General features: G+C 51.5%; 3 protein-coding genes across 3 annotated transcripts; 1 reads left to right on the top strand and 2 right to left on the bottom strand.

Annotated features, from left to right (window-relative positions):
• Nucleotides 1–400: 400 nt before the first annotated feature.
• On the bottom strand, nucleotides 401–6,120 carry CMQ_1196 (polyketide synthase; the record flags this gene model as incomplete). The annotated part of the gene is made up of 6 exons (XM_014318275.1): nucleotides 401–1,738; nucleotides 1,815–4,214; nucleotides 4,345–4,707; nucleotides 4,770–5,354; nucleotides 5,418–5,724; nucleotides 6,020–6,120. 6 exons carry the CDS (start codon nucleotides 6,118–6,120, stop codon nucleotides 401–403), a joined length of 5,094 nt encoding a protein of 1,697 aa, XP_014173750.1.
• A 2,349-nt stretch (nucleotides 6,121–8,469) lies between these two features.
• Nucleotides 8,470–11,838, top strand: CMQ_1182 (flavin-dependent halogenase O-methyltransferase bifunctional protein; the record flags this gene model as incomplete). The annotated part of the gene is made up of 8 exons (XM_014318261.1): nucleotides 8,470–8,597; nucleotides 8,657–8,753; nucleotides 8,817–8,859; nucleotides 8,914–9,333; nucleotides 9,408–9,947; nucleotides 10,013–10,707; nucleotides 10,785–11,460; nucleotides 11,525–11,838. The coding sequence occupies 8 exons, from the start codon at nucleotides 8,470–8,472 to the stop codon at nucleotides 11,836–11,838; spliced, it is 2,913 nt and encodes a 970-aa protein (XP_014173736.1).
• Nucleotides 11,839–14,526: 2,688 nt separating this feature from the next.
• Nucleotides 14,527–16,154, bottom strand: CMQ_705 (FAD-binding domain containing protein; the record flags this gene model as incomplete). Its single annotated transcript, XM_014317784.1, has 3 exons — nucleotides 14,527–14,998; nucleotides 15,081–15,579; nucleotides 15,653–16,154. The coding sequence occupies 3 exons, from the start codon at nucleotides 16,152–16,154 to the stop codon at nucleotides 14,527–14,529; spliced, it is 1,473 nt and encodes a 490-aa protein (XP_014173259.1).
• Between the last annotated feature and the right edge of the window lie 261 nt (nucleotides 16,155–16,415).

Raw genomic sequence — 16,415 nt, 5'->3', positions numbered from 1 at the left:
GGGATTGTCTTCCAGCGCCGCTTCCACAAGTGTATTGAAATGCAGTGGTGTATGGTGTGTAGTCTCTACTCTAGTTGGACGTAGGCTAGCTGTGTGCTCTCTCGCTCCCATGCGTCTGACAGTATCAGACCTAGGGCAACCCGGTGGTAGGCTGCGCCACCATTTCGGGCGGCCGAGGTCAGGTGACCTCAGGGAAATCTACACGGTAGAAGAGAAGGGAGAGGGAAAGGCAACTTTCGCATAGAAGACGGATTTTCATGTTAATTATGAATTAAACTCTACATTTAGAGCTTATTTGTACGCCTATTTTCAAAGTTTGCATCAACAAGATGTATTCATTTGTTACCTTAGGTTGGAATCTGTAAGCTAGTTACAGGCAGCGGTACTAATAGAACAGAAGCTATTGAGGGCCATGCTTCGTCAACCATTTCTCCAAGTCCTTGACGGTGGGGCATTCGAGAAAGACCGACGCCTTTACCGAGATACCTAGCTCGGTCTGGATCTTAGCCGCAAGTGTAAGAGACATCAAGGAATCGACACCCAGTTCGGCAAATGCGGCTTCGGCTGAAATATCGTCCGTGTCCAGTCCCGTCTCATTCGCGATGAGTTGAATGCAGGCGGCTACATGGGGTAATTGTCCGCCTTCCGTTGTTTTCGACTGGCTAGCTTCTATGGAGGTCGATGCAGCAAGGAGCTCTGTCACGGGCACCTGGCCTTTTTGCTGCGGAACGGAGATGGCTGCAACGGATGGCCTTGCATTGTCGAAGCCAGAAGAAACGAGGTCTTGATCTGGAACATGCCTAGGAAGTCCGCTTTTTTTCTTTTGGCGTTGAGGAAACATGATTGGCATCAAGGCCCGGGGGACACGCTTGAATTTGATGCCTGCACAGACACCCACGATTTTCGCGCCCCTCAGAAGATAGATGTCGCCCGAATATGCTCCTGTTTCGCCATCGATGGGCGACATGCGGACGTAGTTGCGATACATAACGTCGGGACCTGGCTCGAGCGGTTCTGCCATGCGCAGGTGCCGCCATCCCGGTGTGATGTAGAAGAAGTCCCGAGACGAGCCGGCGACCGGAGGGTCATCATAGCCGTCGACATTATGCACGCCGAACGAATTCATGATAAATCCGGCCAGTTGGAAGGCGCCGTCTATCCAGTGGGGAGGTGTATTCCAAGTGCCGTGGCGGTCTGCATTTAGCACCACGTCTGCCGTGGCTTCCAACGCGTCCTCGATCAGGGCTACACGGTGCATGCCGCGGTATCGAACTCCGTAATCGACAATGTTTGCAAAAAGGTGATACGCCGCGCCCTGAGACAGTACGCTCACTCGTTCGCGGCTCGCTCGCGACAGGACTTGGCGGTCGGACGTCGCATTCCACACGGCATCGATACGCGAGGCGACAAGGTATGAGGCCATCTGCCACTCGGCCTGCCAGGTCTTCAGGTCTTCGTAGCAGACTACCGACGTCGCGAAGGCCTGGTCCGTCTTGCGTGTCCCGTCGGGGTTGGCAGAGTAGAAGCTCACTTGCGTTTGGCCTCGAGACATGTCTAGCAGTGCTTCCACGCGAATGAACTGCACTGGTGTAGACCCGGGTGATGGGTCTTCATCGGACACGACTTGAGCCTCGACGACCTCCATCTCTCTCACGTCCATGTAAAGTCTACCGGCGTCTGGTGCCAGTCGTCTATAAAGATTCTCGGCAACAGTTAGACAGATATCGGCCCAGATGCTCTGAAGAGGCCAGAGTTAGCAATGACACAAACAACTGCACTAGAGAGGTTGATTCCAAAATGCTTGATTCTCGTACCGCAGTCAATACACTCCGTCCATTGATCTTGTGCCCAGCCGCTGCTCCAAGCAGATCGGGGTGGAATATGTCGGAAACGACGGTCATGCGTGCCATCTGCTCCCCTACATCCTTAAAATCGACCTGCTGCGTAGATGAAGTAAGGAAAGTCGGTTTTCTCGAGCCGTGATTGCTTGTCTTGTGTCCTGCAGCAAGCGCTGGGTTCGCCTTGTCAAGAGTCCACGCGCCTTCGTAGGGGATCCAGTAGTTCTTCTGATTCCAATGGTACGATTCAAGGGAAAGCAATCGATGCGACTTTTCGCTACGCGCAAAGTACTCATTCCAAGCAATGGGGAGGCCTAGGCAGTGAAGTGCTGCCAAACTTCCACTCCAGGCCGACAGAGCATCGTCGGCCTTCCGCAACGACGGAAACGCCTGGACAGGTCCGCTCTTCTCCTGACAGTTCCGAACAAAGGAGGTACACACTGGGTGTGGTCCTATATCAATCCATACGGCACTGCTGTCAATAAGACCTTCTGTCTCAGATGCGTTGATTGCAGACACGAAATCGACCGTCTCGCGAGTGGCCCGTCGCAAATAGACCCCATCGATGATTTTCTCCTTGGCCACAGATTGCCCAAGGAGCGGTGAGATGACAGGAATCTTGGGTGCTTTGAACGTGACACGGAGAGCGGCGGTTTCAAAGTTATCGAGGATAGGGTCCATCTGGGCAGAATGGAAAGCAAATGGTACATCGAGCAGGACGCACTTAAGGCCAGGTGCTGCCTGCAGTATGTCACGGAGAGCGTACATGTCGTCTTGGGTACCGCTGATGACAGTGTCCTCTCGGCCATTGATGCACGAGACCTCGTAATGGAACGTGTTCTCACATCCCTGACATAATTGGGCGATGCGGTCGGCCGAGGCTCCACGAACGGACATCATGACATGGCTCCCAGGCTCGCATGCGGCCACCATGAGCTCGGCCCGCTTGCCTACAAGGAAGAGAGTGTCTGCCACAGACAAAACGCCAGCCGTGCACAGTGCAGCATATTCACCCAGGCTGTGCCCAATGACGATGCCAGGCGTGATGCCCATAAGTTGCCAGTATTGTGCTAAGGCAATCTGGAGGACCACCAGAGCGAGTTGGGTAACCAACGGGCTCTCAGAGGCTTCCCAGCCAGAGGCTGTGCTGTCTATACTGCTGTCAATCGATTGTACAGTCGCAAAATCCTTGTCGCTGAGATTGCTTGGGGAAGAGGTGCGCGAGGAGCTGGAGGTATCACGTTCGATATTGGTTGTGGCAGGAAGAACCGATGGGAAGCCCAGCTGGCGGACGACACGGTCGAGCTGGAGGACAATCTCGCGAAATTCGGGCGCTCTATCGAACAAGGCCGCCCCAGCCCCTCGATAGAAGCAGCCTTGTCCGGAGAAGGCAAAAACGACGACGTTGGATACGGCCCTCGAGACAAGTTTTGCATGAGAATCCAGATCATTGCTAGCCGCTCGCAGAAATTCTCCAAGTTGTGCGGTGCTTGAGACGGATGCGGCGATGCGGATATGATGGTGCATCCGGCGGGCACACGTCGTATAAGCAACATCCTTGAGCCTGGTCTCTGGGTGCGCTTCGAGATAGCGGAGCAGGCCGCTGACATTACCGCGAAGTGAGGCCTTGCTCTTGGCGGAGATACAGACGACCTCGCAGGCCGGCGTCCTTCCTTTCCACTCATCTCCTTCCTCCTTTTCGGCTGGTGTCGATGGCGGTGCATCTTCGAGAAGGAGCGTCGTGTTGCCGCCGTGGGCGCCAAAGCTGTTTACGATGGAATACCGTTTCTTCGCGCCACCACTGGCATCTGTTTTAAACACCCAGGGAGTATTTTCGGAGAGAACATTGGCATTTCGATGGGCCAAATGCTGGGCCACAACGGGGTTCAGCATCGTCTGAATCCCGATGTGGCGTGGAATAATCCCGTGGCGGTACATCAGAAGCACTTTGATCAAAGAAGCAATACCCGCAGCAGCTTCGCCATGTCCAATGTTGGACTTGACGGCACCCAGGTGAAGACGTTGCTCGGGGTGCTGGCGTTGGCCTAGAGGTGCAAAGAAACCGAGTACCGACTCCGATTCGACTGCATCCCCTACTTGAGTCCCGGTCCCGTGAAGTTCTACAAAGCTGACGTCAAGAGCCTTGACACCTGCCTTGTCCAGCACCTGACGGTAGTTGTCCATCTGAGCACCAGCATGTGGCTGAGTAATGGAAACGCTGTCAGATGAGTGATTCGTAGCACCGGCTACAATAGTACCGAGAACAACGTCATTGTCCGCCAAGGCGTCCTCGAGCCGCTTGATAACGACGGAACCAACGCCATCTCCACGACAGTAGCCATCGGCGGCAGCGTCCCATACTTTGCACTGGCCTGTCTGGGACAGAAAATGTCCCTTGCCTAGCATGCAATAGATGTCTGGACTCGTCTGATGCCAAGCTCCCAGGTCAGCACTGCGTTTGAAATTGGCCACAATCTGCGATTCTTCAATCATGACCTAGACTCACGATGATATTTAGGCCGCCGGCCACCACAGTATCCGCATCACCAGCCCATAGTGCCGAACAGGCCGTGTGGACTGCTGCCAAGCCGCTCGAGCAAGCTGTGTCGATGTTCAAACTCGGTCCTTGGAAGTTGAAAAAATAGTTGATCCGACCGTTGCCGAAGGCCCTCTCGGTACCGGGAATCCCATATGTGCCAATCTTCTGGCTTGCATTCACCTCGCGGTAGTCATCGCTAGCCTGGCCATAGTAGGTCCCGACTCGCGAGGTATGAGAGGATGGCGTCCGATTGGGAACGAAACCGGCCATCTCCAGCGCTTCGTAAGCTGTCACGAGTGCTAGACGTTGCATGGGATCTGTTTGTTGGGCCTATTGCACACAGGTTCATGGTCAGAGCCTTGGGCAACCCAGGAGTCTATTAGTGTCCTTACCTCACGAGGGGACATGTTGAAGAAGCCGGCATCAAAGTGTCCGGGATTTGATATGAAGTTGCCAAACTGTGTCCCCACAGCGTTCTCCGTCTCTCCACTCGGGTCGAAATGCGCCTGGAGATCAAACCTATCCGGGGGCACTCGAGTGTGGGTATCACGGCCCTCGACTAGAAGCTGCCAGAATTGCTCAGGTGTATCAGCGTCCCCCGGCATACGACATGCCATGCCAACGATTGCCAGCTTAGAATCTTGTGGCAGGCCTGGGTTCCCACAATGTTGATCGGTCACAGATTCATCTTGCATCGCCCAGTCGACGAGGTCTTGACGTTGCACGACAGTAGAAGGCGGAAGATTTTCCACGACAGCCGATATGATGGTATCTGGAAGGAGGGATGTTCGGTAATGAAGTATCTGGCACGATGGCTCCGCGTGAATATTGAGCTCAGGCAAAATATGTGCTACTGCTCCCTCAGTGAGCTTGTCAAAGAACAGTGGCTTGGTAAGAGCTTCGGTGCATATAGCCTCGATCAAATGGCAAGCATCCTTGGCCGGAAAGGCGGTCCCCGTATATGGAGAAAGCAGAGGCTGATGAAATGAACAGCAGCCCCATCTCTCCCAGACACATGCCTCTTTCATGATGGCACGTACGTCTTCGGCATCGTACACATTGGGAACGTGACAGAGACCGCCCGAGATTGGCAGTGCGGCGTGTCGAGAGGAGCCGAGGGTCTTTGATTGTCGAAAGAGCTGGGTGAGGTGAGCTGGAGGACCAGTGATGCCCACCGAAGCGTGGTCCACGTGACTGATGCTGATTTGGGTCAGTGCCGTCGTCATGCCCTTCTCACCATCAACGTCCTGTTGGCCATGGAAGCGATCTAGTTCGGCTTGCACCACTTCAGCTGGCAAGCCAGTGATCACAGATGCCCAGGTGGTTTTAGACAGAGCTGTCGTATCTCTGGCTTGATGGGTGTTCTCAAGAAGCTGGGAAACAACCCCGACATGACGACAAAAGACAAAAGCAACTCGCACGCTTTCGGCTCCATGTGAGGCAAGATCTGCAAGAGACGGGGACACAGCCACTGATGCAGCCGAGAAAAGGCCAATGCTGATGCCTGCCAAACAAGTTGCTCCATCATTCTTCCTAGTCGCGACATGGTATGGGACATCACGCGCTTCATGGTGTCTTGCGGCCATATATTGGTTAGCTGAGTGTGCGATGCATTCACAGCATACACAAAAGAGGGACAAACCCAATGAACATGGCCAGGGCGTAGATGCAGACGAAAGCACCCTCCCACGCACCACCCAGTGGACCGTTACGCAACTTTTCCCACTGAGAAGCCAGCGTCATGACATCGCTGAATGGTGGGACAGATTCACGTTGGTCACGTGGCAGCTTCTGGACCTCTTGTCTCAGCACCGAAACACATTTACGCAGAAAATGTGCCAGGAGGGGGTGTTGACGTAGTTTGGCATATCGATGGAGCCTGCGTAAAAGGTCTTGGATGTCTCCACTGGGAAGCTCGTGACTGAATAAGACAAGAGCGGTGGAATAATTTTTGCTATCGATATTGATTCTCCCATCTGTTGTCTTCGGTTCCATGGGAGCTGAGGCGGCACCAAACCGATTGCTGTTGCCGTCCATTGTCATTGTGATGAGTGCGTTTTCTGCTAGTCCTCAGCTGTGGCAGCATTCAGCTCTGATCCTGCTGTTGTACGCCATACCTACCTATATAAAGTCTACCCGAGCGTCAACAAACCCAGCAGAGACGAGGCTTGTCTGTAGATTTGGTAGACCTAGGCTATGCATGGTAAGCATGTGGAATAATGGGCCGTGAGATGAAAGAAACGTCGGGTTCCGAGTCGGTAAATTACCGCGATTTGCTGACAAGGGGGTGTGCTGAGAGCACTGGCTACAGGGTGGTCATGCTCCACTCGTGGCACAGCCTTCTGTCTGCTTCGTGGCATAGAGAAGAATCACTATTCATTCATTGTCGCCACACAGGGGTGGTCAGTAGTTTTACAGAGATAAGACCCATTCTGGATAGGAATCGTAAACACATTCAACAAATGAGTCTAGATAGACAAAGACTAGTTCCGTAAAATAATGGTTATCTCTCTCATCATGTTCGTAATCTATACAACAGCATTCACTTTCGTGAACCAATATCTTGTTTTACCAGGCCCAACATTCTGGGAGCCGACTTTACCATGTTCTTCCAGCATGAGTAAAACCTGGCTCAGTAAAGGTTTCAGTGCGGCTTCGAACGTGGTAGCATCTTTTGCAACTTCTCCGTAGAGAATAGTGCCTATGTCGTTGATAGACAGACCATGTGTTGTGCCTATATGCAAACCATAATCGACGTGATATGCACTGTCTACGTGGCCGTTTTTTCTGTCACTTTTACGACCACATCGAGCCAGAGCCGCAAACACCTGTTGCTCTCTTGACTCTCTCTGCATGATATATCGCTTCATCACTTGCGGCAAGTGATTGATCACGTCACCATGACCGGGGTAACCAACAGCGCAGCTCAAATGCCCCATAAGGCGAAGACTCTGCGTATAAGCGCCTAGATCGTCGGCAACACTGTACCCGTGACCTAGCACGTTATCCCCAGTAAATAACGCGCTTTCTTCCTCCAGAACAAAGCACATGTGATCAGAGGTGTGTCCGGGTGTAAGCACGGCCTTCAAAGTAGCGCCCTCTGTAAAGAATGTTTGCCCGTCATCGATGGCGCGCTGACCTTGATTTGGCATATGTTTATATATCGAGATTTTAGGGTCGTACAGAAGAAGATCGGCAACACCGCCCGTATGGTCACCGTGCCAATGTGTCAGGAGAACGTGGGAGATGGCTATATCGTGATCATCAAGATACCCAGCTATATTCATGATCCAGGACGGAACACCCTGCCAATCTGTTCAGCTTGGTCGTTGGAAGTTGAGAGCCATTAACGAAGAGAGCATAGACAACTATACCTCGCCAGTATCAATGAGTATCCTAGATTTGCCAGTGCCGACCAAATACGTGTTCGTCCCCTGAAGTTGCATGTCCCCACGGTTTCCACCAAGAAAGCGCACCACACGTTGGGAGATGCCAACCTCAACCGCGCGAAGCAGGGGGAGCTTACTCTGCTGTGTCGCAAGGTAGTCAGCCCAGAAGCTGGACGAGTAAAACCCCTTGGGCTTGGCGCTGGAACACATTGTAAAAATTTGTGGTAGAATTAGTGCTCGGAACCAGTCGGGTACCTCGGTAGATGAATTTCGGGAGGAACTCTAGGTTTTATTTCTCCCCCGAATCCGGCCACATTCTATTACCATTACGGAATATTCGAAACGGTACAGGGAACCCACTATAATCTGTGTGCGGTAGGGATTCTTCTGACGTGAGAGTATCTTACATGCATGGCCGAAGGAGTCGGATTCCGGTACAATATGCACGCATAGTGGGCCATCAATTCCCCGAAAACCCCCCGGCACAATTCCCCGGAGGTGATGCACACGATTATTGGCAGCTTCAATTAAGTATGCCAGATTTGCTACTGAGATATGCAGATGGGCATCGACTGTGATTTTACTTATGCATGAATGTCGGAATGTGCGCCCTGTCCATTGTTTAAAGAAGAGCACGAATTCTACAGAAAATTGTATTTCTTTCTCGATACTCTAGTTTGAATATTAACGAGAAGTAGTGAATATGGCCAGCGTTCCCCAGAGTTGCACCGTGCTAGTGGTGGGTGGCGGGCCCGGTGGCTCGTACGCATCCGCAGCCCTAGCCCTCGAGGGCATCGATGTGGTCCTCCTCGAGGCGGAAGTTTTCCCAAGGTTCATTCCCTTACGTGCTGTAATGATACTTCGACGGCGGCAACTAACCAGATTGGCAGATACCATATCGGCGAAAGCATGCTCCCCTCTATGCGACACTTCCTCAAGTTTATCGGTGCCTACGAAAAGTGGGATGCACACGGTTTCAACATCAAGGTAGCGCATTTATTGTGTGGATTTATTATTAGGCGCAAACGTATTGCTGACGCTACGTAACAGAAAGGGGGCGCTTTCCGTCTGAACTGGTCCCGGCCTGAGACTTGTATGTCATGAAACCCCTTGGGATTTAGCAATGCAACTAACATTTCTTTCAAAGATACCGACTTCATTGCCGCTGGTGGACCTGGAGGATATGCCTGGAATGTGATCCGTTCTGAAGCCGATGATCTGCTATTCAAGCACGCCGCAGACTGTGGCGCCAAGACGTTCGATGGGACGAAGGTGACATCGATCGAGTTTGCCCCCCAGGACCAAGTGGGCGAAGCGGGTGCCAACACGGTTGGCCGCCCCATGTCTGCTACTTGGAGTCGCAAAAATGGAAGCTCCGGTACCATCACGTTCGACTATCTCGTGGACGCGTCCGGTCGAGCCGGTATGGTCAGCACAAAGTATCTCAAAAACAGATCCTTCAACCAAGGTCTGAAAAACATTGCCAGCTGGGGCTACTGGAAGGGCGGTGGTGTACATGGTGTTGGAACACACAAAGAGGGAGCGCCCTACTTTGAAGCTCTGAAAGGTATGTCTAGGCTGGTTCATTGATGCTCCTGTTCCAATACGCTTGGGTCATATGCTGAAAGAGTTCTCTGCCAGACGCAAGTGGTTGGGTCTGGTTCATTCCCTTGCACAACGGCACGCACTCTGTCGGTATTGTGCAAAACCAGGAGATGGCAATCCAGAAGAAGAGGCAAATGGCTGAGCCCTCTTCGCTGGGCTTTTACAAGGAGGTCCTGGAGCTCGTCCCTGGAATCAAGGAGCTCCTTGCCAATGCTGAGCTTGTTTCGGAAATCAAGTCGGCCTCTGACTGGTCGTATAGCGCATCCAGCTACGCTCTTCCCGGCGTGCGAATTGTTGGCGATGCTGGGGCTTTTATCGACCCTTTCTTTTCCTCGGGTGTGCACCTGGCCCTTTCTGGTGCGCTTTCGGCTGCAGCCACCATTGCTGCCGCTATCAGAGGCGATTGTGACGAGGAGACGGCATCGTCCTGGCATGACAAGAAGACTGCCGAGAGCTATACTCGCTTCCTTGTCGTTGTCTCTAGTGCACTGAAGCAGATCAGATCCTCTGACCAGCCTGTTCTACACGACTTTGACGAGGAAAGCTTCGAGAAAGCCTTTGAACTCTTTAGACCTGGTGCGTTGTCTTTCAGCCATGACATTACCCGCTCAACCAACATTTGCTGAAACAGAACCATACAGTGATTCAAGGTCAGGTTGATGCGGATACCAAAGGGGGCTTGACTCAGGCAGAAATTTCCAAGACGCTCGAATTTTGTTTCAAGGCCTTCGCACACGTCTCTTTTGATGAGAAAGAAGCGCTCATCAACAAGCTCAAAGAACTTGGTCTTGATGGCGACGTGCACGACGAGAACAACCGCAAGGCTCTGGATGAATTGGAGAAGGAGCTGACGCCCGAAGAGCGGGCTATCCTCACGACGCTGAAAGGGCGGCGGATGATTCGACCAGAAGATTCGCTCAACATCGACAACTTCACCCTGGACTCGATCGACGGCCTCGCTCCTAGGTTGGAGCGTGGCAAGCTGGGTCTGGCTGCGGCCAAGAAGGCAGAAGTCAAGTACACAACGCACGACAAGCTTTCGTATTTGAACGGTGAAGCCCGAGCCGCAAACAAACTCGGGAAAAACGATTACGCCGAGCCCCAAGGAAACTCTATGACCAACGGGCACAAAGTGACAAATGGACACAACGGCGTCACGGAGTCCGGGCCCGACAACATGAATATAAACCATGTGGCTGACCTCGTGGCCTCGTGGAAACAGTCTAGCAAGACCGCTCTCGATGAGCTCACCAGACATGGCCTGATGTCGTCGTTGCACGAGGCCGCCGAGGAGCTCGAGACGCCCTACGACACCCTGACACGCCTTGTCAATGCTGTAAGTTAAATTGAACGCAGAACTGGAAATGGCGCCACTCTTTCGTATCTGGTTACTGACAACATTCCCCTCAATAGGGTCGCCAAGTCGCACTGGTCAAGCTTGGTGGCGATCTTGGCATCTTCAAGACTCTCGCGGAGAGCAAGACGCCACTCTCCTCGGGCCAGCTTGCCGAGTACAGCATGGCTGAGCCACTCCTGGTAGCTCGCATTGTGCGCTATCTGGTTGCCAATCGTCTCGTTTACGAGGTGGAGCCCGACCGCTACGTCGCCAGGAAGGCTACTTACGCCCTTGCTGACCCGCATATTGAGAGCTCCCTGCGATTCTTCCACACCGTCAGCAACCCCTCTTTCCAGGCTCTGCCAGACTACCTACGAGAGACGGGCTACCGGAATCAAACAGCGGGATCTGCGCTCCAGAAAGGTCTGGCCGCTGAGCAAGGTCTCTTTCCCTGGCTGAAGGAGAACCCAGACGTGTTGGGTGACTTTCAACATCTCATGAGCATTCCCAAAGAGGGCAACGGCTGGGATGTCATCCCGCTCGAGCTTTCCGTCAGCAGCACACACCAAGGTCCGATGCTGGTGGATATTGGCGGCAACACTGGTCAACAGGCAAGGCTTCTGGTGGCCAAGCATCCCGAGCTCGCCGGCCGAGTCATTGTCCAAGACCGCGAGGAGACCATCAAGAGCGCCCCGGAAGTCAAAGGCGTTCAGCTGATGGCACATGATTTCTTCGGACCTCAGCCCGTTAGGGGTAGGTAATACCAACACATTATAAGACGGCTCTTGGCTAACATTTCTCCGCGCAAAATGAACAGGAGCAAGGTATTACTACCTCAGAGCAATTCTGCATAACTGGGATGAGGACCATGCAGTCCAAATCCTCGCCAATATCGTGCCTGCCATGACGGCTGACTCGCTGGTACTGATTGACGAAGTGGTCATACCCAACAAAGGGGCTCACGTCTGGCCCGCCGGGCTGGACCTACAGATGCTAACCCTCTTTGGGGGTAGCGAGCGGACAGCTCTACAGTGGGACGCTATTCTCGAGAAAGCAGGGCTCAAGCCTGTCGTGGTCAAGAAATACGCACCTGTTATGGAGAGCTGTGTCATCTTTGCGGCGCGGAAATAAATGCTTTATAGGAGCATCCAATAGGGGATGTACTGGTGTTACGAGTTCCTACTGTGTATGGAATATGTATTGAGAAAGCTATCTTACCTACGCACTTCTGACTGTATGTCACCATCGACGTTAGTTTCATCGCGCTGGAGGCTAGCTAGTTCACATCTTAACACGCTCAGCTGGACGTTGAGAAAAGAATCTATTCTGAGTTGCACCCCTCTCACTGCCTCAGGCTGTCCCGAGAATTGTACAATCTCACTCACGACTCTTTCCAGCTCCTGTAGTTTTTTACCGAGAACCTGTCCGATCAGACTGGTCTCTAAGCTGGCCTCTAGGCGGTGACTTCCAATGAATAAGGGGACACGCCTCGTCAAAGAAAAGCCTTCTGTCTGCTGGATGGGGTGGGACAAGATGCTGTTCTCGTTACTAAAAACGGCACCGGCTTGACTATGGCGGTTTTGACAACCGTAGGCACTGATAACGTGCCGGTAGCTGGTGATGATCTCGGCGCAGATGACGGTAAGCAGGAGTTGCGGCTGGGGGTTGGCGTGACAAGGGCAATCGAGCAAGCGGCGCATGGCGCACAAAGCCTCCTGCGCGGCGGACAGGACGGAATCGACAGCGGTATTCGGAAGCTGCAACGATGAGCGGCTATGGCTTCCCATTAGACAGGCTGGGGAATTTCCGCGCATCGATGTAAGAACCCTTGTGGCAACTCTGATGCAAGAGCAACCTAAAGATGCACTTCTATATTGTGTTGGTTCTTTTTGTGCAACGACATCTGGTTCCATGGCCATGGGAGGAAAAGCACAGACTTCTGAAGATCCGTACGCTATGGCCCTCATGTCTGTACTTCCAGAGTGTTGCACATCCACATCCACCGCAAGATTATCGACTGCAGCAACGCAGTTTTCTCCGCTAGTCAAGTGTTCCAGAAAAAAATCAGACAAATGCAGCAAGCCGCTTCCATCAGAACCGACGAATCCATCCATATGGTTTGCAGCGAGGGAAGAGAAAGGAGAAGAAAAGTAACTTTTGCTAGAAAGTCTAGTTTGAAAACGCACAGACGCAATCAAGGAAACCTTACATTCTAATATTGCTGTGGAGATATATAACATTGTTTCTAACTGTACTTCGTAAGTAGTCTACGGAGTACTCCGTGCCATTGCCAAGATGTTGAGATAAATGTGACTTTCTTATAGGAGCATAAATTAGATCCGGGATCGAGACAATCATCCCGAATACGAAGCCCTGCACATCTGCGCTGGCATACAACTACGTAACCATCGCCATCAACCCACTTCGTAAGGATTCATGGCCTGCGGAGTACTCCGTACGGAGAACAGGCTGTTGCTAGCCATTTCTTTCGCGCTAACGGGAGGTGTCGAATGCACTAGGCTAATATGGGCCGGAAGTGGATCTTATCGCGCGGGATGGTTACATAGTATAGCGCTAGGCCCCACCTATTAGTAGGGGATTTCTAGCACGTCGTGGACCTCCTACTGGGCACCCATACTTTAACACCTACGGTTCCCATTGTTGTACTCAGTATAGACTACTCCCTAAGACAGGCCGCGATTCTCATACGTCTTACTATGTAGATTACTCCGTGCGCCAAAACAAGTTCTACGAGGTGGATGGGGTATTATTCGGACTCGCCACAGGTGCACTCACCAGATCTGAACGGTGACAAAATCTCGAGAGACTTTGGCAGCCTTACTTGACAGGGGTTTTTAGGCGTGCTAAATTGTCCGTTTCCACCGTTGGAAGTACTGCTCCATTGTTTACAGTGGCAAAGATCTGAAGACACGCCTGGAGATACCTGACAAGGGGCGCGAATAATGCCCTAACCACCTCGTACAACGTACATTCACAATTCGGCGATTGCTATTTTCACTAGTCTAAACCCACGCTAGGTGGAGTTATTCTCATAGCAACTTGCTTATGACATTAATTCGGTCAAATAAACTAGGCCAAAGTGAGTGGGGTGTGAAGACTTGTAGTGCAGGACGGTACTATGTAGGATCATTGACTCTGACTTTTATTTTTTTTCTTGCTTCGTACTTCGTAACTTACTACGGAGTTGAGGAGAGATTACGAGACGCAGCGAAACCCATGTATTTAGGGTGTTGTTCAGGCCCGTCCCATCAATTACGTAAGAGCTTTACTTAACATAGTTACATGTTCCCTGCGGCGTACAAGTAGGCAATTTAGGACCGACTTTGTAAGCACAGTAGAACTATCTATCTTTCTACTTTGCTGCAACCTAGGGGCATAACTTGTGAAGCTCCTACTTTTGCACTATGGTGCAGGAAGTATAACAAACTAGCATAGCATTATGTCCAGTTTACTGCTACGGAGTACCCTGTACCCCATACCTTATTAGAAATACACAACTACACATACGATTGGTCTTCGCGCCAGCCTTAGGCCGTAATACAACGATCTCAGAGAACAAACCATAAATTCATTCAAACTTCTACATTATCACTCAAATTAGACACACACATTACCGTATACCATCTATATACGAATATTTCAAATAGAAGAGTAATGTAGTGTTAGCAACTAAGTTTAATACTAGTTTAAGAGAAGACCTATAGCTACGTAAGATAGAAAAGACGCGCTTGCTTACTTATGCATTTTAGCATAAAAGTTAAGGCCATCACCCTTTACACCTCAACATTAAGCTTTAGTTTAGCTTTTCTTTAAAACTTTAAAGCCACCAGGAACCCTCGTCTGAAATATTCCTTCAGGGTCATATTCCTTGCTCACAGCCTGAAGCTTAGCGACATTTTCGGCACCCCAACTCTGGTACACACCCTGGGAACCATCGGCATAGTTCGTGTAGACGAAATCAATCAGGTAGCTGCCGTGCCTAAGAACTTTTTTCTGCGCCTGCACGATGTTGGTAATGGCAACCTGGACCTTCACATCGTCGGATGCGTTACTGTACGCCGCTGTCAAAAGCCCCACGACGTAATTGGTCTTGCCCGTCACTAGACCGAAAAGGTTTTTGCCATTGGTCACCGATTGCGGTTGCGTCAAGAACTCGATAAAGAGCCCTTCCACGTCGGCTATTGTGCTGATGCCCTTCTCCCAGATCTGAAAAAGCTCCATATAGACCTCAGCAGGGGGGTTTTGAAACGACCAATCGAGTTGGAAGGCGCTAGAATGCCGGAGAAAATGGAGTCAGCAGAGTCTCATTTGTGAAGCCAGGCACAAGATACGTAGGTAGTCTATTTACTTACCGTGAGGTTGCGGTTGGGATGTTAGCTCCAAATGTATCCACAACATCGGCAACAGTGGCAAGCTCCGCAACACCGCCCATGTTGGGAATCTCTGTAAAGCCGTTGTAGACGGGAGGCATGACGACGTCGTCTGCGTACCACAGGGCGTCTGTAATAGAATAGGCCCCACCGACGTAATCAATAAATATGCCCATCATGGCAGCGGAATCGAAATTGGCCGGCTCCATGAAGCGACTAAAGGCTTGGGCTTGGGCCTCCAACACGGTATTGTTATACTCGTACTGAAGAAGACTATACCACATGCGGTTTGAAGGAAAGGTTAACACGTCGAAACGCGTGATGATGCCAAAGTTATTGGATCCGCCCTTAAGAGCCAGCCAGAGGCCAGCATGGGAAGCTTCGGTCACGTAGGTAACCTCCCCACTAGCGAGAACGATCTCGTAGCCGTAGATGTTATCACAGGCAAAACCTTGTCTGCGGGACAGGAAGGTTAGGCCACCTTGTACGAAAAAAGGTATTAGCTAATCAGAGAGTTTCGTACAATGAGATCTTGTGATGTTCTCCAGACTTACCGCCACTAAGAAAGCCCCCTACACCAAGGCTTCCAAGCCGGCCCCCCATAACAGTGACGTTGTGCGGCGTGAGCTGAGGATAGACGTCACGCCACCTGGCACCAGCTCCAAGACTGGCGATCTTTCCATCTGCGCTCAGTACCGTCTGGTTTATAAGACGCATGTCGACCGTGATACCACCTTCAATGTTCGCGGCACCACTCCAGAGAGTGTGGCCACCCCCGCGGATGGCAAACAGAGCATCCTTTCCTTTGCGCACACCGACAGTCTTTACAAATTGGCTGACCTCAGAGGCGGTGGTTGGCATAAAGATGCAGTCGGGGGTGAGGTCGCGCTCTTCGCCGCTATAGTACGACGACTGGGTGGAAGTGTATATGGTGTCGTTCGAAAAGATGACACGCCCAGGAATCATGGCATCGACGACCTGACACGTCGTTATATGTGCAGAAACAGCGACAGCCGACAACACAGGCACGAGTATACACCAGAGGAAGCCAGACATGTTGAAATACTGCGCCAGCGAGTTTTTTGGGTCGCTGATTGGGGGGTTCCTGGCAGGAAAACAAACTTGGGGCAATATAAGTCAGCGCTTGGCTTTGATTTCAAAAACCCTTAAACAGTAGTTTTGGAAAACTTAAGATTCTTCAGGCTAAACAAGACCGTCCCTGTTCTCGACACAGATATAGATCCATTTTTATAGATGCCTATAGTTTCTAGTGTATCGTCACATGTTTTATTTCACGACTTCACTTTAACTAAACTT

This window comes from Grosmannia clavigera, assembly GCF_000143105.1.
Source record: "Grosmannia clavigera kw1407 unplaced genomic scaffold GCSC_140, whole genome shotgun sequence".
Classification (NCBI taxonomy): domain Eukaryota; kingdom Fungi; phylum Ascomycota; class Sordariomycetes; order Ophiostomatales; family Ophiostomataceae; genus Leptographium; species Leptographium clavigerum.
This window is presented reverse-complemented; position numbering and strand designations above follow the sequence as displayed.